The sequence below is a fragment of the Jaminaea rosea genome (assembly GCF_003144245.1).
Source record: "Jaminaea rosea strain MCA 5214 unplaced genomic scaffold BDZ90scaffold_7, whole genome shotgun sequence".
NCBI classification, from domain to species: Eukaryota; Fungi; Basidiomycota; class Exobasidiomycetes; order Microstromatales; genus Jaminaea; species Jaminaea rosea.
This window is the reverse complement of record NW_020289981.1, coordinates 242,610-266,790: the sequence shown is the minus strand read 5'-3', so window position 1 is coordinate 266,790 and position 24,181 is coordinate 242,610. Positions and strand designations below refer to the sequence as shown.

Genomic DNA, 24,181 nt, shown 5'->3' with positions numbered 1-24,181 from the left:
GCAAAGAGGGAATGCTGCACCAGGCATGCTACGATTCGATTACGAAGAAGGCGATGATCATGGGGCAAAGAAGAGAGCGATACGAGAGCTATGAACATGTGTAGGTATGGCACGGTGAAAGGCTTGTCTACTTGTGCGGGTCTCTGGAAGGGGGAGGGGGTCGAGTCCGTTGCTGATTGCGATGCTGATGTCGATAAGTCCGTAATGATGATCCTGTTGATGATCCTTTTGTTGCGCTTCCGTACCTTTTCCACCTCATCACGAGGCTCATTTGCGAAACGTCGTCCTCCCTAGGCAAGCACCATCGTATGCCTTCTGCCGGCCCCCTCCCTCATCCTCCTCAAATCTGTAGCGGTCAATTGGCGAAGATGACTTTGCTGCCTCTCAGGCTGCCCTTGAAGCTCTTCCGGCGGCATCATGACGCTAGACTGCTCCGGTGTGTGGCGCAGAGGCATTCTGCCAAACATGCTTTGGGTCCTCTCACCAGCTTCTCGCCTCGCTCCCTCAGGGCGGCGTTGTGCATGCTGGGCCGGCTGAGGATGCTGCTGCTGCTGCTGATTGCTGGAGGGCGCGAGGCTGATTGAAGACTTGCTGCGTTGATGGTGCCCAGAGCGATGCTGTCCAAACTCGTCCGGCCCACTATCGAGAGCTGCACCGGGTCGCGAGATGGAGACGAGGCTTTTCCGCCACTCATGGGCACGTTGAGCTCCTTCTTGACGCTTGTTGCTACCGACAGGAAGGTTGGCGTAGATGCTGTTCCGCAGCGGCGTAGACGCTCCGCCCTCCTCCTGAGGATGATTGGCCGACACATCGATTTCCTCTTGGTCCGCTGCCCTCGTGCTGATTTGCGCAGCCTGAGCTGCCCTTACCTCCTGCTCCTTCCTCTCCCTCCTCATTCTTGCCTCCCACTCGGCTTTCGCTTCACTCAACTTCCATGCTTCCTGCACCCTCGCATTCGCAGGTGCTTGCAGCTCACGTAGCTTGGCTTGATGTCTCTCTTGTAGCTCTGACATCGTGAGACCTGCTTTGCTCCCTCCAGCATACATGGAATGGCGCTTCACGGGAGCGTCATGGCCGACTCCAGGGCGCGGGGAACGGCCCATGGCGGTGGTAAGGCGTGCGCGCGCTTCTTGCGGCGTGTCAATAATTCTTCGTTGCTGTGATGGGGGGCGTGGCTGTGGAAACAGAACGGCTGGTGGTGCCTGGCCAGGGGTAGGGGAGCTGCCCCTCATGGCGGCGATCTTCCCCTGTGCATCGAGTGGAAGAGGTGGGGCAATTGACATGGCCGAGCTGGCCGGCGCGTCGAGACGATGAAAGCTTGTAGAGCGGGGCATGGATGGATGTGACGATTGAGTGGGCAAGCCCGAAGCTGATGACTTGGTGCGGCGACGCTCTGGCTGCTGAACGGACGTATGCTGGCGTTGCGGCGAAGGAGGGCGTGTGTGACTGGCTGCAGTTGCTATTAAGGAACCCTGCTCCTCAAGGTGCTGCAAGCCTGCAGGTAGCGGTATCGTCGTCCTCACAGGGCTGGGCGAGGAAGGTGGCCCTCGCTGCAATGGCTGCGGTGGGCGAGGAGCATCTTCCTCGAACAGATCGGCTACGCTCTTCGTCCTCTGCCTGCTTCCATTTGGCGTCTTGCTCGCTGAGAGAGGGCCAGCTGAGCTCGGCGAGGGTACAAAGACGGAGGAAGGGCGGGGCGACCTGTCCTTGGTCAGCCAGGGAGCGTGGCGTGCTACGGGCGACGATGTATGAGCGCGAGCCATGCCTGGACGCTGTGGTGCGGCCAGAGCGTCATCATCGACGTCCAGCGTCAAGATGGGCGTTGAGCTGCGCAGCTGGTCGATGCTCTTGCGAATGGCATCGATCTCTGAGAGGAGACGATCTCGCTCGCCGACCGACTGAGGCGGTGTCGCTTCTTGCGGCGCAGACGGTTGAACGTATTCGAACTTGTTGTAGACGACAGGAGGCAGGTAAGGCTGCTCGACCTCAGCGGCCGTCTTTGCCGTAGAAATGGAGCGACGATGCGAAATCGAGGGGCGATTCTGTTGCGAAGCGGTCCGCTGGCTCGAAGCCGGCGATGCAGCACCCTCCCTCGTCGCCCGTGGCGTGAGTACCTGCTGCTGCTGCTGCTGCTGCGAAGTAGTTGTTCGCTGATATCCTCGACTCTGCTCCCACTCCAGCAGCTCGCGCGAAGCACTCCTCGTAATCGTCTTCTCGGCCTCCTTGGCCTGTCGAGCAATGCGGGCCTGGTGGCGGCTGTCCTCGCCGGACTTGGAACGCCGGCCAAGACGAGCTTTGATGCCTTGCCACATCGCCGCTCAGAGAGAGGACAAGGAGGAGAAGAGGAAGGGAAAGGGGAAAGAAGAAAAATTGCCAGGAAGAAGAGATGAAGTGGGTGCCTAGGTCATTCTTGTGGTGCGATCGAAGTTTCAATTGTGGGTGGCTTGGGTCGACCCTGAACTGAGCCTTGTTTGACCCGCTTAGGGCCTCGCTCAAACAGCTCGCTCCTTCGCCCTTGGCTTTCGCCCGACCCCGCATCTTGCTCTCGTTGCTGCGTCTCGTCATTCTTCTCGTCCACACACGCAGTGACGCCCACGCACAAGCAACAGTTCAACCTTCCCGACCAGACAACATGTAGCGCCGAGCGTTCAGGGTAATTATCGACATGCGTGTATGCTATGCTATGCTATTGAGAGAAATCTACCAGCCTCGTCCCCCGCTACCTCCTGCCCCTCCCATTGGTAGTCCCGCGTGTCTCGCTGCTTGACCTGCACCACCATTACCTCCTGCTCCTGCGGCAACGGCCGGATTGAATCCTCCCCCTCCTGGCGTAAAGTGTGGTGGCGGGAGACCACCTCCACCGCTCCCTGGTCTTTGAGCTGGATCGAAGCTAGCTCCGCCGCCGCCGCCGCCGCCGCCGCCCGCTGGTGGGTCCATGTATGCTGATGATGGTTGAGGGTTTTGCTGTTCTTGTTGTTGCTGCTGCGCTTGCAGAGTACGTGAGCCGCCTGCGTCACCGTCGCCAATGCTCTCGTGGCCATCCTGCCGCATGACATCATCCCCATCCGCAGCGGCTGGTGCGCCCTTCTCACCACCATCCACGCCATCAGTGTCCCCATGCACTTCAACCTCAGCCGATGGACCATGAACCCCCTGCGCCGGATCTCCACAGAAGCTCCCATACTCGACCCCACCCTTATCTACCATCCACATTCCCAAGGCATCACTCCATTGTGGCCCTCTTGCCGCGCGCGCCCAGGTCAGGAGAGAGGACCATTCGGCGCAGGATGTTTCCGCTGGAGTTGCTTGAGGTTGCGGGAGATGAGATGAAGAAGAAGAGGGGTCAGTCGGGGCTGATATGGTGACCTGCGGAGCTGTTGTTCCGTCTAGCAGTGCTCTCGAGCCCGAGGCTGAAGCGGAAGAAGACGAGGATACATTGTTTCCTCCGTCGAGCGGCTTGCCAATGAGAGGGTCAGACGATGATGATGCTGATGCCTGTTGCTGTTCCGCTTGCTTGCCCTTGCCTGTACCCGCTGTCGGGGGTAGGTATGGAAGGCGCTTAGGCACACGGATGACGACGTCTACTCTTGGGCGTCGAGTCGGTGGCATTGCTATTGCCTGACGTCAAGGTCGAGGTCGAGATGCGAGGCTAAGTGGATGTTGTTCGACCGGGATGCTTTGATGGGAAAAAGCGCCTGATGTCGTCGCTGTTCCAAGATTCTGATGATGAAAGAGGGTTTCACTGGCTTGAAAAGCGCTCGCCTTGCTGGTATCGACGGAAATGTGGGGAAGGTAGGACGTGAAGCCGGGCGATGCGGTTGATGCGGCGGATGGACGGCAGACGGCGGACAGAGCAGCGGACTGGCTCCTCGCTCCTCGCTCCTCCTGATCCCTCAGTCTCACACGCAGAATAATGGGATGAATGGCGCCAGTCCTATTCGTTTCGTTCGACTGTGTTCGTCGTCGTGGTTGTCAAAATGGAAGGTCTACAGAGATAGGGATGATAGAATGAGAAAGCGATATGGACAAGATGATTTGAGCGAGACAAGAGAACCTGATGTTGCGACAGGGGCAGGGCTTCGTAGCCCGCATCACGGCCTTTTGGCCGGTTTGCCGACTTGATGGGATGGTGGGAGACTGAATGTTCGAAGTGAGGCATGCGGACATGGTATAGATGGCTTGATGGGGCGTGAGACATGACCGAGCAAGATATGGAGTGTGGGGCTCGCACACGCTTAGAAGCTGTACTTCGCCAGCCCGACACGGTTCTGGCTGTAGTCGAGGACGCTGTATGCGTTCTTGAGGAAAACGATGCCGAGGACGACGACGTTACGGGTCTGTGCGGGGAAGACGGCGCCGACGCAGCGGTCAGAGGTGGCGGTGAGAGACCCCAGGTTGAAGTCATCCTCCTCAATAGGCCAGCTCTTGCCATCTTTCGTCTTCAGTACCGCGTTGATCTTCTGGCTGCACGGGTACGTGTAGTAGCCCTGCTCCTGATCGAACTTGCTGTTGGGTACGTCCTTCCAAAACTTGGCCGCTTGCGACTCCTCGACCGCAATGAGCGATGTGCCCGTGTCGACGATGGAGTCGAGGTTGATGCCTGAGCCAGAACCGGCAGCAAAGGACTGCACGCCGAATTGCCAGTATCCCTTGGTGGTGACTGGTGAGTAGGAGATGTCGCCCGAGTAGAGCTGAGAGTTGACGTCGCCGAATCGCATCTCGGCCTTGGAGAGAGTCTTCTTTGCTGAACGACCAAAAGCGAAAGAGACGACCTGGCTCTTGAGCTTCTCCTGCGTGAACAAGCGGTCAAGGAATGTCTTCTGGCCGGCGCTGGTAATTTGACGGAAGCCCAGGCCAAGGATACCCCCTGCAGGGTCCGAGGCCAGCTCGGATGAGATGTGGCTTGCGGCGCCGATGGTGAGGTTGCGCACGGTGAGGTCGCCCAGCTTGGCCGTGTCGCGATAGAGCTTGCCAGAGGTGGAGCCTGCGCCGTATTGGATGTTGAAGTTCTTGTTAGCGTCGACGGCTGATGAGCTCGACGTCTTGTACTTGGTGCCCGAGTCGCCACAGTTGGACTTGCACAGGTCGGAGAGGATCCAGAAGTCGGCACTGCCGCTGTCTGGGTCAACGACGAATTTTTGGCTGCCGACGGTGATGTCTGCCAGGACCTCGCGTTCCTGGCCGTTGGGGTTCGTCTCGGTGCGCAGGGGAATGTTGGTGACCTTGCTGCCGGTCGCGTCTGAAGCTTCGCTGTCGGCGCTTGAATCTGCTTGCTCGGAGTCAGTAGCTTGCTTTGTCGCTGGGCCTGCCTGTGCTGGTTGACTCTCGACGTCACCGCCAGTGAGGGCTTTGATACCGCCGCCGATGATGTTCATGGCGCCGTTTGCGAGGTTGGAGAAGATGTTGTCCTCCTCGGCGACAAATGACTGGTCCGGCTTGATGTTGGCATCGTACATGACCCATCGACGCTCGATCTCCTCGTGTCGCTTCTGCATGGCCTCGTCATAGTTGCCATAACGGCGCTCAACCTTCATCTTGTTGGCTTGGAGCCAGGCGATGTCGGCGACCTTGTTGGAGCGGACAGCGACATGTTGGACTCGGCGCTTAGCAAAGTCAGAGGACGTGGCCTGAGCGCAGAGGGCGACAAAGAAGGGGAGCAGAGCCAGAAGGGTTAGGAAGCGAATGCGAATCATGTTGTCTGTCGTGCAGTAGACTGTGAGGATGGCTCTGTTTTGGTTTTGGTGCTGTGTTGGTGAGGAAGAGAGCGTGTTGCGTTGCCAATAATGAATGTGATGTCGGTTTGCGTGGACGACGACGACAAAGACGAACAGGGGTGGAGGATGTTGGTGAGAGGGGTCTTGTTTGGAAGGAGTGGGCGGGGATGATGAAGAGGAGAGGAGAGGAAAGGAAAGGAGGGACCCAAGCGGCGATGATCGACCATCTGAGGTCAATTTGGATGATGGCGGCTCGTTGCACTTGGCTGCTTCCAGGGCGGCCCGCTCGAACGTCGACGGACCGCACCGCGTCTGCCTGCCTCCGCTGCCGCATCTCGTCCATCTCCTCCTCCTCCGCCGCTCCGCCCGCCCCAGGAAGCAGTGGGCGTCATTAGAAGTCGGCGTCTTGCTTTGCTCCTGAGGTCTGCCAAGCGGCCGCCCACTCAACTGATGCAGCAGTTCACCCGCACCCGCTGCTCATCATCCGCGCTTCTATGCCAGGAGATGACGATAGGAGAGATCGCAGTCTCAGCCCCGCCAATCCCCTTTCTTGCCTCCTGACTGCTGTCCACTCCCTCTCTAACTTCCAAGTCACAAAGTGTGTGCTTCCTTTTCGCCTCGACGCCCGCCGCCGTCGTTTTCCTTGCTTTGGCGATGTGCTTTGGCTTGCTCGGTTGGAGCTCTCTTCGACACTCCGTGCGTCGACCGTGCAGGCAGTCGCGGGTCTAAACTTAGAGGCCTGAGCCTGAGCCAGAGCCAGAGGCAGCCAGCGCCAGGCTTCCTTCAAGTCGCCGTGCGGATGAGAGGATTGCAAGAGTCAGGCGACGAGGCGACGAGGAGACAGGGGAGACGTCATGCTCTCACCACCTAGTCACCGCTACCAATCTGCATCTCTCGCCTGTTGACGAATTGGGCGGTCTATTGTCCCATCGACGGACCGTCTTCTTCCCCACATTCCATACGGCGGCAGTCGCTTCTCAGGGGCGAGGTACGTCTTGCGAGAGGGTCGTTCGCGAAGAGGATCTAAAAGTAGGGCATTGCGGAGGCGTGGTGGTCGCGGCCACGTCAATTCTAGCGTACGGCAGCCAAAGTCATGGGAAATGCCACGGCCGATTTCGAGATGTTGACGGCGGTACGACGTGAAAGCTGCCCTGAAGTCTTGATAGGATGACGAGAAAGAGAGCAACGTTGAGCAACGTGCCATCTGTGATTGGGTCAGACAGACGGTCTCGTTAACTTGCGGCTGGAGATGGCCAATCGCCAAACCTGCCCTCTCCTCCTTCATGGAAGAGCCAATTGACCGCCTTCTCCTTCTCCTGATGATGAGACTCCTCGACGGCACGGAAGCAGATTACAATGGTCACAAGGACCTCCTAGACTTGGTCTCGACTTGCTCGACCAGCGATTTCGCTGCCCTATGAGATTGCTTGCCGGCTACAGATGGGCCTTGAAGCCTTGGGTCTGTTTCAGTGAACGACCTGACTCCTCAGCTATCTCTCACCCTCACTTGAGCTTTTCGTTGATCTTCTCGGTTTAGCTTTCGACAGTATGCCTTCCAAGAAGAGAGCTCGCGACGACTCGGACGGTGACAGCGACATTGACTTCAAGCCCGATATAGACGCGAAACCCGAAGGGCACAAAGTCAAGAAGGATGAACCTGGAGGTGGCTCGAAAGCTCGCAAAATGTGGACCAACAGTGAGTCAGACTGGTGGCCTGGACACTGAGGAAGCTGAATCTGATCGTCGAGCTTTGCTCACGCTGCAGAGGAACAGCTGGCCCTCTACCAACAGGTCCACAGACTGGCCCTCGAGAACATCTCTACCATTAGGTCGTGCCCCGAATTGAGCAGTCGAGATGGTGCTTTCGTAAGTCGATGGGTGGACCAGGACAGACGGTAGTCGTAGCGCTGACGAGCCGAGCCATTCCTGAGCGCCTCGCAGATGAACCACAAACTACGTGGAGAATTCAAGGTGAGGCACGAGCAATTTGACCACTGAGAAGATGCTGACCGCCAAAGCTCGCCTCGCGCTCGCCGTCATCACTATAGAGGAAGGAGAATGAGCTCGGCGGCGACGGCAGGTGGATTGACAACTTCAAGCTGGGACCCTCGCCCAAGAAGAAGCAGTCCCGCGACCACTGATAGTAGCGGGAGCTGCCTTCAAGATCTCGTTGTGATCCCAGGCCTTGAACGCACCAGCTTAAATGATTGAGACCTTTCTCCGCTTGCGTATATCGCTCACCAGCTTGAATGATTGAGACCTTTCTCCGCTTGCGTATATCGCTCACCGCGGCTGAACATATCAACTGCGTATTAAATATCAATCTGAAGCCGACGGTTCGCTCGCTCGAACGCTCGCACCCTCTATGTTCTGTTTCAAAGGAGGCTACGTACACCTTCTTGCCTTCACACTGACTCGACACATCCAAGACAACACAATGGTACGTCAATGTGCGCCAGCTCCATGCCCATCGTATCACACTGACAGCCGCCGCAGACGCCTGACACTCCCAACAAAGCTCCACTCGACAAGGGGCAGCGAGCACGCTCTGAGTCTGCCGGCGCAGATGAATGGCGGCCTGACGGCCAAGAAGCTGCAGCCGGCAACCAAGACTCGGATGATCTTGCTGAGGAAGATTCAGAAGACTCAGGCAAGGAGTATGGCTCACCAAAGAAGAGCAAGAAGCGCACGGCCAGAGCCACCTCTGCTCCCAAGACGCCAAAGCGTGGAAAGGTGGGAAGCTCATTGCAGTCGTCACCCAGGAGCAGCAGCAGGGCCCCCAGCTCTGGGTGGAGTCAAGGTAACTCCTCGATCCCGACCTCGTACTTTTCATCACCGAGATCACTCACATTCGCTGGTCACCGCCGCAGAAGAGCTCCTGGCTCTCTATACGGCGTCCTTTCGGCTGGCGATGCAGAACATCCCTACCATCTGCCAGGAGCCGGGACTCGAGGGAAGGTCCAACGCACCGGTCAACATGAAGATGAGAGCTGAGTTCAAGGTGAGTTGCTATGCTGTGAGGCTTGTCAAGATCGATGGCTCAACGTCATCGGCCTGAGACACACGCAGAAGACGCTCAAAGCCCTTGGAGGCGACGGCGCTTGGATTGATAGCTTCAAGCTGGGGACCTCGCCGGGCAGTAAGAAGGGAAAGTGAGGGCAGTCTTGGCAATCCTTTTCGTCCTGTCTGATGGTTCGCTCCATGCCTTGATGTCTCGCTCCATGCCTTGATGATTCGCTCCATGCCAGTTCATCTCATCACCGACTCTCACTCTTCTGTGAAGAGCCCCGTTCCTCTTGAAGTGCAGCGTCGCCTACTCATCTCGCTTGCTCATTCTGGTGAGCTGAGCGACCAAGTCGAGCAGCGTGCTGTGACGCTTGCCCCAGCGTAACCTCGATCAAGCGAGATTAGCTACAGCAGAGTAGCGCGGCCCACGCCTCCCCTACTTTTCCTCGCTCCCATCGTCGCTTCCTCGACGCATCGTCCCGACCATCTATTGCCGTGTCACCATTGCCTCGCTCGCTGGAATGGATATAAACAAGCTGAACTCGCACGTCCCTGCTTTGTCGCACTACAATGGTGTGTGTCGCCAGGCTGCTGAGCGCCGTGACCCCGATCCTCACTGACGACCCTATCTCCTGCACAGACGCCTGTGATCGCCAACTCGAAGAAAAAGAGCCACAAGCAGAGTAAGGGTCGAGCAAGCGACAGCGCTAACGCTGAGGACGATTGGCGGCCCGAGCAAGGCAAGGACAGCGGTGGCGGAACGGACGACGACGAGGCTTCCCAAGACGAATGGGAAGACGATGAAGAGTATGGTTCCTCGTCGAGCAAGAAGAGAAAGAAGAGCGTCAAGGCAGAGAGCAAGCCCAAGGTCAAGGGCGCCAAGTCAGGCGGGTCGAAGGCGGCGCCGTCCTACTGGAGCCAAGGTAAGTCATCGCTGCGAAACGCCTCTGGACTGCTCACACTCTGCTCCATTGTGCTCAAAACGACCCCCATCCGCGACCACAGACGAGCTGCTCAACATGTATGGCGTGATGCACCGCATGCTCTTGAGTAGCGTCTCCACCATTCGCCAAGAGGCAGGCCTTCAGCACCGAACAGCCGGGCATGTCATGATGAAACTTCGGAGCGAATTCAAGGTGAGACCCATCGGACGCTATACACAAGAGGAAGCCAGCGATTGACCTGTCCAACACTGCGTCACGGGCGCGCAGAAGACGGAGAGGGCTCTCGGCGGGGACGGCAAGTGGATTGATGACTTCAGGCTTGGGCGTAGCAGGAAGGGATGGTGACTATTGGAGCACTGTGGCCACTTCTCGCTATCCCTTTCTTAGTTCTCAGTCTCCAGTGCATCATCTGTCCCTATTCAATTGTGTGGCCCTGCGCCGTAATGCTGGACTGAAGCAGAAGACGAGTCGTATCACCAACCACAACATCAAGCTGAGAAGCAAATTCATGATGGGCACAGCATCTTAGCGCGACGGCCGCAGCTGCCGGCCGACTTCTCGGACGCTCTTACTGCAAAATACGAACGAGGCTCTTGGAGGGATGGTCAATGGCTCGACGAGCGCAAGATCGAGTGCGCCCAGAAGAGCGAGTAGCGAGTAAGGTCTCTTGTCACGCTCTTCGGTCTCATCTCTTGTTCTTCTAGGCTCGGCGAGCATTCACGATGAATCCCTCATAATCAATTGCGGATAGAGTGCTACAGAGTGTGTGATGTGGCAAGGACGAAAGACGAGGACGATGTACGCGCGCGTGTTGGTGTATGCATAGACAATGCCGAGATGAGGGGACGTGAGGAGCGTGCGTGCTTGCCAGTGAATGTGAGTGGGATGCCAGTCGATGATTGTTGGGCAGGTGGGGTTGGGGTGGATGTACGATGATGCGATGATACGTTGATGCGAGTCATGTCACGACGCCGCACCCGCTTTACTTGGTCGCCTGGCTGTTTGTCCACGCCAGGTACCGATTATGCGGCGCCAGTACAGTTGGCTGAGCCTCATGCTTCCTGGCCGACCTCCTCGTCTCGTGAGGCATGGCCGCTTCCGCCTCTGCCAGAGCCTGAGCCTGTGCCGCAGCGCTGCGTTCTGGGTCCAAGTCCTCGAGCCTTTTCTGCATGCCCGGGCCCAAGTATCCCCTGAAGGTGGCCAGCTGACGTTTGAAGGCATTCTCGCGATTGCCTTTGTTGCGCAGCCATGCAATAAGTTGCTCGACTTGCTCCGGGTCATCGTAGACGGCCCACTCGTCGTGTTCGAGGATGCATTCGCCGTGTTCCTCCTGGCGACGTTTGAGCATAGCCTTGTGCGATCGATCGACACAGGCGGCCGCCCAGTCTTCTCTGCTTGCGCCCTGCACGAATAGTCGACCGGCACCATACAAGACCTGATCATCCAAGCCCACAAGATTTTGGTTGCCAACCCCATCGAACCACCAATAACGGTCGTGGAATCGATCCTTGCCTAGCGGACGAAGACGTGGAGCCAAGTGATGGCGGCGGAACTCCAGGTCAATTGCTTCCTCGCGGCGCGTGATTCGGTCCTCCTCTTCCTCCCAACGAAGTCGCTCAGCTTGAGCGCGCTTGTTCTCGAGAGTCTTGGCCTTTTGCTCTTGACGTTGTCGAGCAAGCTCCCGCTGTCGCTCAGCTTCGGCTTCTTTACGTTGCCGCTTCTTTTCTAGAATGGCCGCTTGGCGTGATCCGAGGGTGCGTGCACCTGATTTCGAGGGGCTGGCGTCCTCCTCATCCTCTTCTTCTGCGGCTGCTGAAGCATTGGAGTCGGCGTCTGGCTCGGGGGACGATTCCAGCTCATCTTGCTCTGACTCGTCGCCGTCCCCAGCGTCCTCCTCATCCGGTTGAGGAGTGGGCATTTTCTTTGCCTTGCTACCCTTTGGCCTGCCTTGAGCCTTCTTGCGACGTGCTGACGACTCCGGCTCTTCGCTCGCAGCACCATTGCCATTGCCGTTCTCCTCTGCCACTTCCCCAGTCTCGTCCGCATCTCCTTCAGCTTTCGATTCTTCGCCTTCCCCTTCGCCTTCGCCATTGGCTTCCTCCTCCTTCTTTTCTGCAGCTGCTCGCTCCTCGATGATCCTCTTTCTCTGCCTGCTGAGCTCAACTCTCTCCTTGCGCAGTTCGGTAAGAGCAACTTCGCACTCGTCAAAGAAGGACTTGATCGCGCGCGTCATGACTGCCAAGTCGCAGAGGAAGTGGATCGCGGCGACCTTGTCCGCAAAGGCAATTGCAGGGTAGCGCTCTTTGGGCGTCGAGTAGGTGGCGCCGATGAAGGCCCCGTCGATGAGACCGTCAGGATGCTCCTTGCCTGTCATGTGGGAGAGGATGGCCATCTGGCGCGGCATCGATTCGGCCGTGGCCCGCTTGGCGAGAATGCCCACGAGCGACTGCTCCCATTGCCGCCTGTCGTCATCCAGCTTGAGGACGCGATTCTCCCAGCCTCGACCAAGGTTGACGGCTGCGGAGAGGACCTCGTGACTCGCCTCCCGCTCAACAGCGTCCTCTGCATCCTCCGCTTCATCCTTCTCTTCGCCGTCCTCACCCGCTTCGGCATCGTTGCCTGCTGTGGGTGTTGCCTCACGCGAGTCAAGCTCGTCGCCTGACTCTTCCTCTTCCTCTGCCTCTACTTCCTCCTCCTCCTCCTCCTCTTCCTCCTCGGCTCCGTCGGATCCTGCTCGTCCGTTGGAGCTCACCCCGCGTGCTCCCGCCTTGTCTGCGAGTGCCGCTGGGGCCAAGCCCTTGGAGTGCGTGCCATCGCGGACAATGAGGTTAATGAGGCAGGCGTGGATTTCAGCGATGAGAGTGCACGAAGGTTCGGCGGTGTCGTGCTGCAGAGCGCTCTGATAGTCGTCGAGTGTGAAAGGAGCTAGCATGAGCGGCCTGCCAAATGCTTGCAAGAAGTGATACGTGATGAGCAAAGGCTCGAAGACGTCGTGAGGGATGCCGAGATCCTTCTTAGGCACAGGTCGATCGCGACGTCTGGGCGGCTCGCCTGCAATCTTGGCCTTGAGCTCGCGCTCGCTGACCGGATCGACCTCAAGATCCTCAATAGGGAATTTGATAGGCTTCTTCTTGATCTTCTCTTCTTCTACCACCTCAGTCTTGATGGCTGAAGTCGAGTGCTCTGCTTTCTCCGCCTCCTTCTCTGCTTTCGTCTTCTTCTGCTTCTTGGCAGCGGTTGCTGCAGCCGGTGGCTCGCTGATCGAGACGTCTGGAGTGGCGGGCGTCTCCTCTTCTTGGTTGCGCTTCCGCTTCGAGAGCTTCATCTCCTTGATGACGTTGTTCTTCTCAATCGTAGCCTGATCAGGAGCGATAGGGATGCCATATCGATGTGCGAGCGTGTGACGGACGACCCACGGGCTGCCCACTGCAGAGTCGCGCACAACGCATTCGCGGAGATACTTCTTGAGGATGGCCTTGGAGAAGGTGAGACGATCGCGACTGAGCTGCTTGTTGCGTACCTCCATGAGACTGCCAGTGAATTGACCGCTCTCATCGACAAGCTGGATCGAGTAGATGTAATCTTCCGGATCGTCGATCTTGACGCTGTCCTCGACGTTGCGGTCGAGATCGCAGCCGATCTGGTGGACGACCTCAGCGGGAGTCGGCGGCTTGATGTCCGCCGTGCTCGTAGATGCCTGCTTCTCTGCTTGCTGCGTATGCCATTTCACAAGGGAGCGAGGTGCAAAGACGTCCTTGACCCGAGCGTAGTACCTTTGCAAGAGGAGAGGGAGGCAGGTTTAGCGACATTGCCATCAATCCACGCGTCGGGCACACTCACTTGTCGCCTTGGAGATCAACAAAGATGGCCTCCCCGATGAAGTAGCGATCCTTGAAGCGCTCGAAGACAAGGTCAATGAGATTGTCTAGCCGTCCAGTGATGACAAACTGAACGGCTCTGAGTACCGGCTGCTTCAGAGCCTCGGGGAATCTGCGATGGAGCTTGACCGTCTCCTCTCGCTCGGACTGCACCGCCTGAAAAAATGTGAGATTGACCTTGCCAGTAAGCTCGTCCTGAAATATGGGCTGATTGTAGAATGTCAGCCGCTGTGCGTATGATCTGGGTGCGCGCGGGAGCAAAGAACGCGTCAGTCGTACGACTCGTAGGCGTGAGGCGTCAAGGTGGAGCTCGGCATGGACGCACTCGTAGTCTAGGAAGATCTCTCCTGTGGCCGCCATGTAGAAGACGTCGGGATCATCGCCCTTGAATTCTGATGGATTCGGCGGTGGAACCATCTCAACGGGCTGGCGCTTGAGCATCACCATCTTGGCGACGGCGGCGTCGGCGCGCGGATGCTATAACGCGAAGAAGTGACGTTCTGCACGCACGGGTGCTTTGGTGGCCTGTGCGAGGCCCAGCACTTGAGTATATGCTGATTGTTGTTGGTGCTGCGACGGCGATGATGATGAATTGGTGTCTATTCGACGGCGGGCAAGTCTGGTGGTGGCCGTCGTCGTTGTGTGGGGCCAACTCCCTCTGGTCGACCGTCGTGCAGGTGGGGAGGATGCCGACGTCGGTGCGGTGAATGAAGAAGGGCTGAGGCGTGCAAATTCTAGCCGAAGTAGTGGAGAGGAGCTGTCACTCTAGCTGGACTGCGAAAAGAAGAGAGGCACGTAGCCTTTCACGGCGACGAATGAGGCAGAGGTTGGGTGATGGTGGTAGGGTGGGGAGGAAAGGCAGGAAAGGAAAAGCGGACATGAGGCTGAGGCAAACGAGGCAATCGCGGCGGGAGAGGAAGGGGGGGAGTCGAGTGAAGTGTGGCCCTCTTTCTCCCTCTCTTCGAGTCGAGCGACCGAACGTCACTGCGTGCGTCGCGGCGGGCGGAAGCAGAGGCGGGCCAAGCGCGGGCGCCGGGCGGGGCGGGAGCGAGCAAGCAGACTTCGGACAGAGGTGAGCGAGGAGCCCTGTTTGGCTGGGCTGCATTCGATTGCCTCGACCTCGCAGCCACAGCGCACAGAGCAAAGCCAGCCAGTCCGCTCTTGTTTCCAACTCACACTTCACTCGAGATCTTGACCTCGACATAGCGACCCAGTGATGGCTACGAAGCATCGCATGTCTGGGCTCGTTGGAAAGCTGGAGGAGAGCAGAATAGAACAGGGATATTCACCTCGCGACATAATCGTATATGCTCGACTATATGCTCGACTATCAAGCTCATCACCATTTTGGGCGCGCCCCGCCCGCAGCCACTTCCTCCATCCTCGCTCGCCAGGCTCGTCGTGTTGGCGTCAGGATGATCTGTGGGCGGATGGTAGCTCGCTCTACTTGTGACAATGCCACGACTTAGCCGGCTGATCAGGGGGGAAGGGCTGCGCTGGCGATCACAGCCGCACTCACGAGCCGCTTTGGCTGGCCACCCGCCCGCGTAGAGAATCATCGCAGCCATTTGCCCTTGCAAAGGGACCGCCGCTTTCGCCGATCTCATCGCCTTGTCGTCGTCGTAGCTGATCAGAGCAAGCTCATCGGTCTCTCCTTGGCAGCTCTCCATCATCAAGAATGACTGCCTCTCAGGCTACGGAGCAAGGTAAGAGCCCCAACAAGTGCGAGCATGCTCTTCTGCTGACCGTTCCACACTCTGCACTCTGCACAGCCGCCGACGTCAAGCTGAACGATCTCCCTACCGCAGTCGTCGCCGCCCCCGTAGCGCAAGATGTCAACAAGGGCAACGGCGAGACGAAAGACGAACAGTCTGAGCCCACATCGACGAACCAGCAACAGACCAAGGCAGACGAGGTGCCTCAGGCCATGCCCGACTCTGCTGTGCCCACAGCTGCTCCTACCACTAGCGAAGCAGTGGAAGGAATGCTGGCACCAGCCATCAGTCTAGATCCCCCTGCTGCTACTCAACATCCCGAGCCAACGCCTCTGCCGCAGCGCAAGCCCTCGAACATTCTCAGCCAAGCCAAGCGACGCTTCTCCGTCGCGCTCCTACCTAAGCCGACTATTTCCGGGCATGTCGACGGAGAAATGCACGTCTCGGCAGCCTCTACATCGATGACCGCTGCTGTCGATGGCGTCAACAATGCCGAGACAAGCGATAACAAACTAGAGACGGTGGTCACCCCCTCGACACCGCCATCTGGCCTGCCCATGCACCACCGCAAGCCGACGTCTTTCGCCAACAGCCTGCGCCACCGCCTCTCCCAGAGCTTCGTTCTCGCAACGCATCGGCCCTCGCGCGAACCCAGGTCTCAAGAGCTCGACATGCCCAGTGACACCCCTGCCCCTCCTCCACGGGTAAGCACTGCGACGGAGTCTGCCATGCAGTCACAGCCTCAGAATGCCACGACTGGCACTGCCTCTCAGCTCGCGCCAGCAACCCAGCCTCAGCAGCGTCTCTCCCATCCGGCCATGGGAGAAAAGGTCGACACGATCTTCTCGCAGGTCAAGAAGCGCATTGCAAGCGCCACGGAGGCCGCTGCTGCTGTGCCTCTGTCTGCTCGTCGCATGAGCCGTCACGGAAGAGTGAGCAGTGACATGGGCGCCGCAATCTTGACGGAAGCTGGCGCAATGACGCCGGCGCAGCGTCTGAAGCAGCAGCAGCAGCAGCAGCAGCAGGAGATGACTGCGGAGCATACACCGCATTCTTTACATCGGCAACTTGCTGATACGGACGAAAGGCAGCAGCCACAGCAACAGCAGCCACAGCAGCAGCAGCCAATGCTCAAGACTCTTGGACACGTAATTCAGCCGGCCTCAGCCTGCAAGGCCAAGCCAGCCACCGCACCTGAAATTACCGCCACGAGCTCTGCCGGGCCTGCCACTACTTCCTCGCAAGGCCGCAACATGTCCAACACGGAGCGCACTTCGACCACCTTGCCCGCCAGCAAGCGACGCCGCCAGTCTATCCAGGTCGTGAGGAGCCTGCTGTCTGAGCAGCTCAGCCCTGCAAGCCCGCCAAGGAGGTCGACGACGATGGCTCCAGAAGGTCCTCGACCAGGTGCCGGCGTTGCGGTCAACGCGCCGGCCGCCTCGACTCCAGCTTCTATTGAGCAGGCCGCTGCTAAGCACGTGAACGTCAGCAAGGGAAGCCACCTTGGATTTTCCTCCTCTGCCGGTGCTAGCGCTACCCGAGGCGATGCAAGTGACACGGCTCTCCCTTCTGCAATCTCTGCTGCTACGGCTGTCGCTCCCGCTCCTCCTCCACGCACTAGCTCCTTCTCCTCTCCCACTGCGACCAGCTTCACACCTACAACGCTCAGAGACACCATTACTGAGAAGCTCAAGTCTTTTCTCGGCCGTGTCCGCTCGGCGCGCGACGAGGCTCGACGTTCTGAACGCTTCGCTGGGTCGACAGGGATTGCTGAAACGCGAAGGGGGCCGCAAGCCGCGAATGGACACGCTGATTCTGCACCTGCAGCCGCTGCTGTTGAGGTAGCGAAGGAGGGAAGCCCCGCAAAGATAGATCAGGGAAACAAGACAGCGGAGCATCAAGACCAGCAAAAGCCAGGCGGTGCTGGCCCTGCTACGAACAACGAAGCAGTCGCCGAAGGTCAGGCCGAAGCGCACGAAACCCAGGCCGAAGGCCAGCTTCCCGGCGATGTCAGTGAAGGGCATTCCCAGCAGCCTCCTCACGACCTGCCCGCGGGGGACATTACTCACGGCACCGTCGCCACGTCCGGCCATCAGAGCCAGACGGCTCCAACCGCAACTATCACGCCACCACCTCCTCTCCCAAGCTCCACCCAGGTTCACGTACAGCCAGGCAGCGACAGTATACCCGCTTCTGGCGCTCCATCCTCTGACGAAGATGCCGCCCCCAGCGACAGAGCAACTGGTGGTCATGGCAACGTCTATGGACCCAGGAGCTCTGCGGACGTGCCCTGTGTGCCCGCACTGCCTGCGTCGGCGGTAGAGCAGAATGCAGAGAAGGGAAAGGACGAGGGTGAGAAAGACGACAAGAGCAAGGGTGCAGCTGCTGGGTGGGATGAGGAGGTGCAGGAGGAGAACAAGTGAGACTCGCGCCCAAACGGACTTGACGCGCTGGCTGAGGCCATGTAAACTCTTTTACCTCGCTTCATACTCTTTTGATACCTCCGTCAACCTTCAGCCATAGCTAGTCACAGCAACGCGAGCTCGCTCGAAGGCTTCTAACATCAGCGACTTACATCCTCTTCCGCCCTTCTTCATGACTCCCCCCTCGCCTGCGGCACGCTGGGCACTGCCCTCTCCTCGCGCGTACGCGGTTTCAGGTCGTTCACTCTTCTATGTGCTACCTCTTATCAGTTTCAACTTATTGCTCAATACCATGCACTCTTCCTATCTCATGCTGAGCCGGTCACGCAGAGCACCGTTTCCCTCCAACTCGTGCAAGGGCGATGAGGTGAGGTGGTATCTATTTGCTTTTATGCCTTTTTGTGGAAGATGATGATGAACAGATGACGACGAGTTGAAGACAAGGGGGAAATGATGGCTGGAGGGAAGGAGTAGAGAGGGAAGGCAATGATGGTCTGCTTTTGGAGGCAAAGAGCCGATTCACTGCTTGACAGCTGGTGATCTCCTCTTGCTGCACAGCCTCATCATGCGCTGCGCTGTGCTGTTCGTGCTCGCTCGCTATTCGTCGAGTGAAGCGATGATGTCTCTTCGCCTCGTTTCCTCCGTGCTGAGCGGCTCGATACTTCTTAAGAGTCGACCTTACGTCCAAGTCTCCCCACCTTGCCCTCCTACTCCTCCGTCTGACTCCGTGTCTGCCCCTGACTCCCTCAACTGCTGCTGCGGCTGCTGCGGCTGATAGCCCGCAGCGAAGCCTCTGTGCTGAGAAGGCTGAAACTGATTGTGGTAGTGCTGGTGAAAGAAGGGGTGCTGCGGCCCTGCGGCCATCACGCCCTGTTGCTGATGCTGGATCCAGGCAGCGGGAGCGGTCGGCGGAGTCCAGGCCGAGGTGACGGCGACTGGGGATGGCATCGAAGACGGTACGTGAGCCTGTTGATGATGGAAGGTGGGGCTCGTCACGTTTCCCCCGCGCCCGCGCCTAGGACTGGCTCCTGCCCTCCAGGATCCGCTGGATTGGCTTATTTGCTGAGGAGCAGAAACGTTGTACTGCGCTGAAGGTGCCCAGTAGGTGACTTCGTCCGTCGACTCGGTGATGCCTTGCCCCTGGCGCGGCCCAGTCCAGGCGGGAGGTCGAGGTCTTTCACCCCTCATCGAAATAGGAGGGTAGAGAGGCGCGCCGCGTCGCGGTATGTGATGCTGTAGACCGCCCCGACCGGGAGAGAGGGTTGGGGTCGATACGGAGTGGGTGGCCCAGTCTTGCGCTTGATCGCTTCGAGGGATGAGGTATCCATTGTCCTGGCCGATGAAGTGAGTCTGCTGCTGGGCAGGCTTGGATGACATGTTGTTTACGCCGATGCCATTTGCGCTGTCGGGTCCTTCGCCGGGAGGCCAGGCCGAGTGCACCGAAGTTGCGGTGCCACCTGCTGTAGGCTGAGACTTGAGCATGATTGGCGGAGCCAAGCCTGATTCGTCATTTTGATGCTGTTGCGTTGGTACCTCGTGCGCGAGGAGAGGTCTTGCCTGAGTAACGGGTTGAGCTTGCATCTGAGCCGTCATGACCTGATGCGCAGCTGTCGCTAGCGCGACTGCTTGAGCGTCTGGCTGAAGAGAGCTCAATCGCTGAGAAGGCCGGCCTGGAAGTGGGACGGCTTGGCTAAAGGGCTGCTTGGTCATAGCGGATGAGGCAGTCGCGTTCGTCGTAGGATCAAAGACGTCCGCAGCTGGAGCACTGGATGGCCCAGCCTTCTCGCCCTTTCCATGCTCCCAACCATTTACCACTGCCATCGGAGGCGCAGGCCTAAATCCTAGTGGAGCGGGCACGACCCAATCTCCGAGCGTCGGATTTCCTCTGACATCGTAGACGCGGTTGCCTGCGTCGATCGCAAGGCCAGAAGGAAGGGAGCGATGTAGCTCTGAGACTTGCACGTAGATTGCGGGTGGGGCGCCGTTCGCCCGAGGGGTCCCGGGACGTAAGACGCCGTTCGAGACGGTGCACGACTGGTGAAGGTCGGTCTGAATGCTCACACTGACTCGCTTGCCCCTCTGTTCGGCTGCATCGACATCGTCAGCCAGCTCCAGCTTGAGACTTCCGAATTGCAAAGCAGGAGAGGCGCTGCTCGGCCTCGGAGAGAGGTATTGCTGGGCTGTCTTATCCCCGATGAGGACGCCTTGGTCACCCTTTGCGATGCCCTTCAGCGAGACCTTGCTCCCAGCTATAGTGTCGACGGCGTGCGAGAAGGGGGACTGCCAAGGGAAATGCGGGCGATTGGTCGCGGGTATGGGAATTTGCATGGTGGCAAGCTTGGGATTAGTGGACTGCAGGGCTGGTGTGGGGCTCTTTTGCTTGCTGGGAAGCCCAGGAGGAGGCAGAAGAGTAGTATCCGCAAGGCGGACAGTCGGTGCAGCTGCAGTGTGCGCCGCTGTAGCCGCTCGGTGAGGGATCAGAGCAGGGACTTCAGTAGTGAGCTGTTGAGTAGTGGCAGTAGCCGTCGCAACAGGGTCGTCCCAGCTACCGTCGGCCTGATCGCAAACGCCGTTCATCGCCAATGCGGCTTGCTGCTGCGGCCCTGTCGTCTGTTCACCCTCATCATCCCACGAGTCTGGCTTGCGGGCTGGCTGAAGAAACGAGGCCGAGTGGACTGGCGATGGAAAAGCACGGCGTGAGGATGCTGTAGTAGTGCGACGCGGAGCGGCAGGCCAGCCAGCACCACCCCATCTCCCTCGTCCACGACCCATCCACTCGCCGCGCTCGTTGCGCATGTGAGTTGGGTCTGGAGTAGTTGGGTCCGCATCCCATTCGCAAGTAGGTGGCGGGAGAGCGGGAGCCGCTGGAACAGGCTGCTCTCGAGGCGTGGCCTGCGTCTCCTTGGCCGTAGTCATCTCTGGCTTGGAGGTCGACTCCAGTGCGATCGATTTTCTTGCCGCACTGCCTGGCAGCGGAGGGAAGTGCGACTCATCCCAATCGTTGAAGGGTCTCTTCGAAGCAGTGGTCTGGAGGGATGCATGCTCTTTGTTTCCCGTGTGCCAGCCATGGGGCCCGCGAGCGGGTTCAGCCGCAGCCGTAGCTGCAGCAGGGGCTGCATAGGTTGGTCGCTCACCGAATGGAAAGGCAATGCCCACTCCTCGACCGCGAGTGCGACCAGCACCTCGTCCTCGCTGTGGACGAGCAAGGTACGCATTACGGCTCAGAATGGGAGGAGGGCGCCATTGCGGTGCTGGTGCTGCAGGAGGAGGAGGCGGAGAGTCCCAGTCTGAGATCGGGGCTTGCGAGATGGCCGGCGCCTTGGAAGTCTGTGTGGATGCAGCGACAGGTGCGGCCTCGGTGTTGGTGATAGGCGATATGGGCGCTGAGTCTGCCTCCCCAGGTGCGCAGACCTGGCTCAATGGCGACTTGGGTTCAGGAGTGGGGCCAGAGTGCGATGGACTCTTGTCTTCGTCCCAAGCTGCGTTGAGTGACTGCACGAGGTGCTCTTGAGACAAGACTGCTTGCGGCTCGGACGATGAGCGGGTGAAGGTGCGACGCTGTGCACAAGCTCCGTCGATGGGCGAGGGGGCTGTGGAGATGGTGGTGGATCGCAGCTTCGTAGTAGACGCCCGAGGAGGCTGGTCGGGAGAGGTGAGGTGGTCATTGCTTGCAACGGGTGCGTCGTCAGGGCAGATAGGGAAGACAGGGTCGAGTGTGAGTGACGACGACATGAAGTCTGGCCCCTGGCACCCACTCACCCCGTCTCATCTTCGAACGTCGGGCTAGGCAGGGGCACAGGTCCTTGTAAGGCCAAATCTTCTTCCGTCATATCAGCCCACGTCTTGGACAGTGCAAACTGGGGACCGACGTTCCTAGCCAGGTCGGGGGACTGAGGCATCGAGCTGTCCGTGGTCGATGAAGGCGAGGAGAAATGCTCGCTAAGCGTGGCATCGTCCGTCTCGTCAGAGGGGTTGGCCTGGGCTAACTGCTCGATGCGGGATGGGCGGGGAGGGAGACCGAGAGCTGTACGCTCTGAGCGCGTGAGGCGAGGAGGTGTGACGGTGGGCATGTGAGTTTGAGCAGGCGAAGGGAGGACCGGGGACTCGGGTGATGCTTGGGATGGGGAGATGCCGGTCATGGCGAGCGGCGATAGGGGTGGAGACTCGATCAGGGAGGGAGCATGGGAAAGGTGATTGTGGGGAGAGAAGGAAGGAAGGTCAAGGGCTCATCGCAGCTCCTTTGTCCATTCTCCTCCGCCTCGTCCTCGCCGCCGCCGTCGCCGCTTGATCTTGTCCTCTTTGCCATCACAATGGCGGCTGTACATTGCTTCATATCGCGTACGAGCTACGACGAGCCGTCCACTTGCCTGCCTGCATTCCACTCCCGCCGCCAGTCCGCGGGTCGCGTCGCAGCGAAGCAGAACAGGCGGGCAGAACAAGATTTCCAGCCAGTCCGCTTTGTCCCATCCCAGACTCCCACATCCTTCGTGCCATCCCTCCATTGAGCAGTAATACAATGGTAAGCATGGCAGCATTGGCAGTGATCCCCCTTGAGCAGAACTCACCTCTCTCGCCTTTTACAGGCCCGTCTTCCCGCCATTTCAGGCCGACCAGCCCCCAAACGCAAGCATGACGGTCCCTCCTCCCCGGCCGCCCACAAAGCTACTCAAGCCCAAGTCACAAAGGCAGCCAAGCGAACCCTGAAGCGTCAGCAGCTCGTCGCAACTGCGAAAGCTGAATCAGACCAGGCAAAGCCTTCCTACGGCTTGAAGCCAACCATCTCCAAGTCTGCTCTTCGTAGGAGGAAACGAAAGACTAGGGACGAGGCTGTACTTGGCCAAGGCGGCTTGGAGGGGATGCGGGAGGAGATTGAAGAACTCGACGATGACGATGATGGCGGAGAAGACGATATCTTTGCCACTGCGGCGGAAAATCATCAGCATGGTAGCGATCCTCGCTCTTATACCTCTGCCTCCTCCTCCTCTGGGGCAAACAAAGTAGGGAGCAAGCTCCGCAGGCGTGTCCTTGCGCAGGAGCAGTTGAGGCAACCACATATCCTGCGTGACCTGCGTGGACCAGCCAGCGGTGGTAAAGGAGCTGGGCTCAGCGCCTTCGCTGCTATCAGGGAGCACGCAAGAAACACGATGCCTGCCGCACCAGCACATCGTCAGCAATCGTCCAAGAAGCCCAGGGATGGCGACGTTGCTATGTCATGATGCGAAAGGCAGGACTGGATGATATTGATGCTCAAGAGAGTCCAGACAAGGGGACAACATGAACCTTCCTCCCCATGCGCACGCACGCCGAAGAGACGCGCAGCGAGCCGACAGCACTGCGTAGCTGATCCCCAAACTTTCCCTCAAGCTTGTCGGTCAGGCGGTGCAGCTCCTCCATTCTCCTCAACGACGTCCTGTCACCCTCCCCATCTCCCTCCTCGAGCGTCGAGCACCAAGCAAAACTAGCATGCCACCTGGTACCCTCTGGCCATTTGTACTCCCTGGCCCTGAAGGCTGCGCGAAGCTGTTCGTCCAAGCGTCCGGATAGAGCTTGGAGCTGCTCGTGACCTTGGCTCACCTCTAGGGCAAAGAACGCGCGAGCGGTCGTAGACGAGGGGAGGAGGACGAGGCGGGAGAATCCTAGCGAGAGGGAGGAAGGCGTGTAGTGGGTGGAAGATGGGACAGAGACAAGAGCGTCTCGGGCGATGCGCACAAAGGTGGGGCGCTCTTGTGCTCGCACGAGGATAGGTTGGGTGAGAGAGATGTGAAGCTCTTCCTCCTCTCCGCCATCCTGCCCCTCCTCGTCCGCCTCGCGACCCAAGAGGTGATGGACATCAGGCCGCTCCTTGTCAAGGAAGCGGCGCATCTTCCCCAATAAGCTCTCGAGTCGGGTGCATGAGTCGAGGGGCAGAGGGAGATAGACATGGCCTAGCCAGTCGCCGCGCACGACGTGAGGGTGGTGTTGCTCTTGCTCATTAGGTTGTCTGGAGGCTTCGTCGTCGAATGCCAGCTTGGGCAGGGTTTTTCTGCGGGCGATGCGGGCGACATATTGCAATGTCAGAGATGATTCTGATGACCCCGAATACCTGTTGTCGTGTCTGACCTTGCTTTCTTGCTTGACACTTCTGCTTGTTTATCAGCGGGCCGCTTGCTGCTCGTCGCTACCTCGGACCCTACCGCGACGGGCTGATCGACGGGCTCCTCTTTGGCTTCATCATCGTCGCTAGACGCATAGTCAACAAGGCCCTGCATTCCCGATGGTCCATTTGCGCCTGCCAATGCCAGCTTCCTGCTCCTCAGCGTATCTTCACTAGTCTTGAGACTTGCGTTGCAGTAGTTGAGAAGGTTGACAAGTTGTGCAAGTCATCACGATTCGCGAATCGGCTCCGCTCCGTCTCGTGTCCCGCTCCCCGCCTTCAACTCAACCGTCGGACTGGCCTCCGTCTCTCACACATCTCTTCCTCTCCACCACCACATCCTCGAACATCATGATCCGTCAACTCGC

General features: G+C 58.8%; 11 protein-coding genes across 11 annotated transcripts; 5 read left to right on the top strand and 6 right to left on the bottom strand.

Moving 5' to 3' along the window:
• Positions 1-4: 4 nt before the first annotated feature.
• On the bottom strand, positions 5-2,439 carry BDZ90DRAFT_232351 (hypothetical protein). Its single transcript, XM_025506214.1, has one exon. It carries the CDS (start codon positions 2,310-2,312, stop codon positions 291-293), a length of 2,022 nt encoding a protein of 673 aa, XP_025361983.1. The 5' UTR covers positions 2,313-2,439; the 3' UTR covers positions 5-290.
• A 198-nt stretch (positions 2,440-2,637) lies between these two features.
• BDZ90DRAFT_232350 (hypothetical protein) lies at positions 2,638-3,803 on the bottom strand. The gene has a single exon (XM_025506213.1). The coding sequence runs from the start codon at positions 3,607-3,609 to the stop codon at positions 2,701-2,703; it is 909 nt and encodes a 302-aa protein (XP_025361982.1). The 5' UTR covers positions 3,610-3,803; the 3' UTR covers positions 2,638-2,700.
• Positions 3,804-4,250: 447 nt separating this feature from the next.
• Positions 4,251-5,144, bottom strand: BDZ90DRAFT_206524 (acid protease; the record flags this gene model as incomplete). Its single annotated transcript, XM_025503965.1, has 1 exon — positions 4,251-5,144. A coding segment is annotated over one exon (894 nt), but the record flags the coding sequence as incomplete, so codon positions are not given.
• A 2,676-nt stretch (positions 5,145-7,820) lies between these two features.
• On the top strand, positions 7,821-8,826 carry BDZ90DRAFT_176636 (hypothetical protein). Its single transcript, XM_025503738.1, has 2 exons — positions 7,821-8,154; positions 8,211-8,826. Exons 1-2 carry the CDS (start codon positions 8,080-8,082, stop codon positions 8,706-8,708), a joined length of 573 nt encoding a protein of 190 aa, XP_025361980.1. The 5' UTR covers positions 7,821-8,079; the 3' UTR covers positions 8,709-8,826.
• Positions 8,827-9,198: 372 nt separating this feature from the next.
• On the top strand, positions 9,199-10,019 carry BDZ90DRAFT_176638 (hypothetical protein). Its single transcript, XM_025503739.1, has 3 exons — positions 9,199-9,293; positions 9,361-9,856; positions 9,932-10,019. The coding sequence occupies exons 1-2, from the start codon at positions 9,291-9,293 to the stop codon at positions 9,772-9,774; spliced, it is 417 nt and encodes a 138-aa protein (XP_025361979.1). The 5' UTR covers positions 9,199-9,290; the 3' UTR covers positions 9,775-9,856; positions 9,932-10,019.
• A 350-nt stretch (positions 10,020-10,369) lies between these two features.
• BDZ90DRAFT_279725 (hypothetical protein) lies at positions 10,370-14,442 on the bottom strand. The gene is made up of 3 exons (XM_025509206.1): positions 13,868-14,442; positions 13,505-13,783; positions 10,370-13,437 (listed from the first exon to the last, which is right to left on the bottom strand). The coding sequence occupies exons 1-3, from the start codon at positions 13,987-13,989 to the stop codon at positions 10,647-10,649; spliced, it is 3,192 nt and encodes a 1,063-aa protein (XP_025361978.1). The 5' UTR covers positions 13,990-14,442; the 3' UTR covers positions 10,370-10,646.
• A 778-nt stretch (positions 14,443-15,220) lies between these two features.
• Positions 15,221-17,680, top strand: BDZ90DRAFT_260453 (hypothetical protein; the record flags this gene model as incomplete). Its single annotated transcript, XM_025508260.1, has 2 exons — positions 15,221-15,248; positions 15,315-17,680. The coding sequence occupies 2 exons, from the start codon at positions 15,221-15,223 to the stop codon at positions 17,678-17,680; spliced, it is 2,394 nt and encodes a 797-aa protein (XP_025361977.1).
• An 86-nt stretch (positions 17,681-17,766) lies between these two features.
• BDZ90DRAFT_176382 (hypothetical protein) lies at positions 17,767-18,225 on the top strand. The gene has a single exon (XM_025503734.1). It carries the CDS (start codon positions 17,853-17,855, stop codon positions 18,090-18,092), a length of 240 nt encoding a protein of 79 aa, XP_025361976.1. The 5' UTR covers positions 17,767-17,852; the 3' UTR covers positions 18,093-18,225.
• BDZ90DRAFT_279723 (hypothetical protein) lies at positions 17,954-22,003 on the bottom strand. The gene is made up of 2 exons (XM_025509205.1): positions 21,440-22,003; positions 17,954-21,347 (listed from the first exon to the last, which is right to left on the bottom strand). The coding sequence occupies exons 1-2, from the start codon at positions 21,817-21,819 to the stop codon at positions 18,359-18,361; spliced, it is 3,369 nt and encodes a 1,122-aa protein (XP_025361975.1). The 5' UTR covers positions 21,820-22,003; the 3' UTR covers positions 17,954-18,358.
• On the top strand, positions 21,991-22,896 carry BDZ90DRAFT_260451 (hypothetical protein; the record flags this gene model as incomplete). Its single annotated transcript, XM_025508259.1, has 4 exons — positions 21,991-21,999; positions 22,075-22,081; positions 22,153-22,199; positions 22,264-22,896. 4 exons carry the CDS (start codon positions 21,991-21,993, stop codon positions 22,894-22,896), a joined length of 696 nt encoding a protein of 231 aa, XP_025361974.1.
• On the bottom strand, positions 22,575-24,091 carry BDZ90DRAFT_176484 (hypothetical protein). The gene is made up of 3 exons (XM_025503735.1): positions 23,780-24,091; positions 22,838-23,702; positions 22,575-22,746 (listed from the first exon to the last, which is right to left on the bottom strand). Exons 1-2 carry the CDS (start codon positions 23,926-23,928, stop codon positions 22,928-22,930), a joined length of 924 nt encoding a protein of 307 aa, XP_025361973.1. The 5' UTR covers positions 23,929-24,091; the 3' UTR covers positions 22,575-22,746; positions 22,838-22,927.
• Positions 24,092-24,181: the final 90 nt, after the last annotated feature.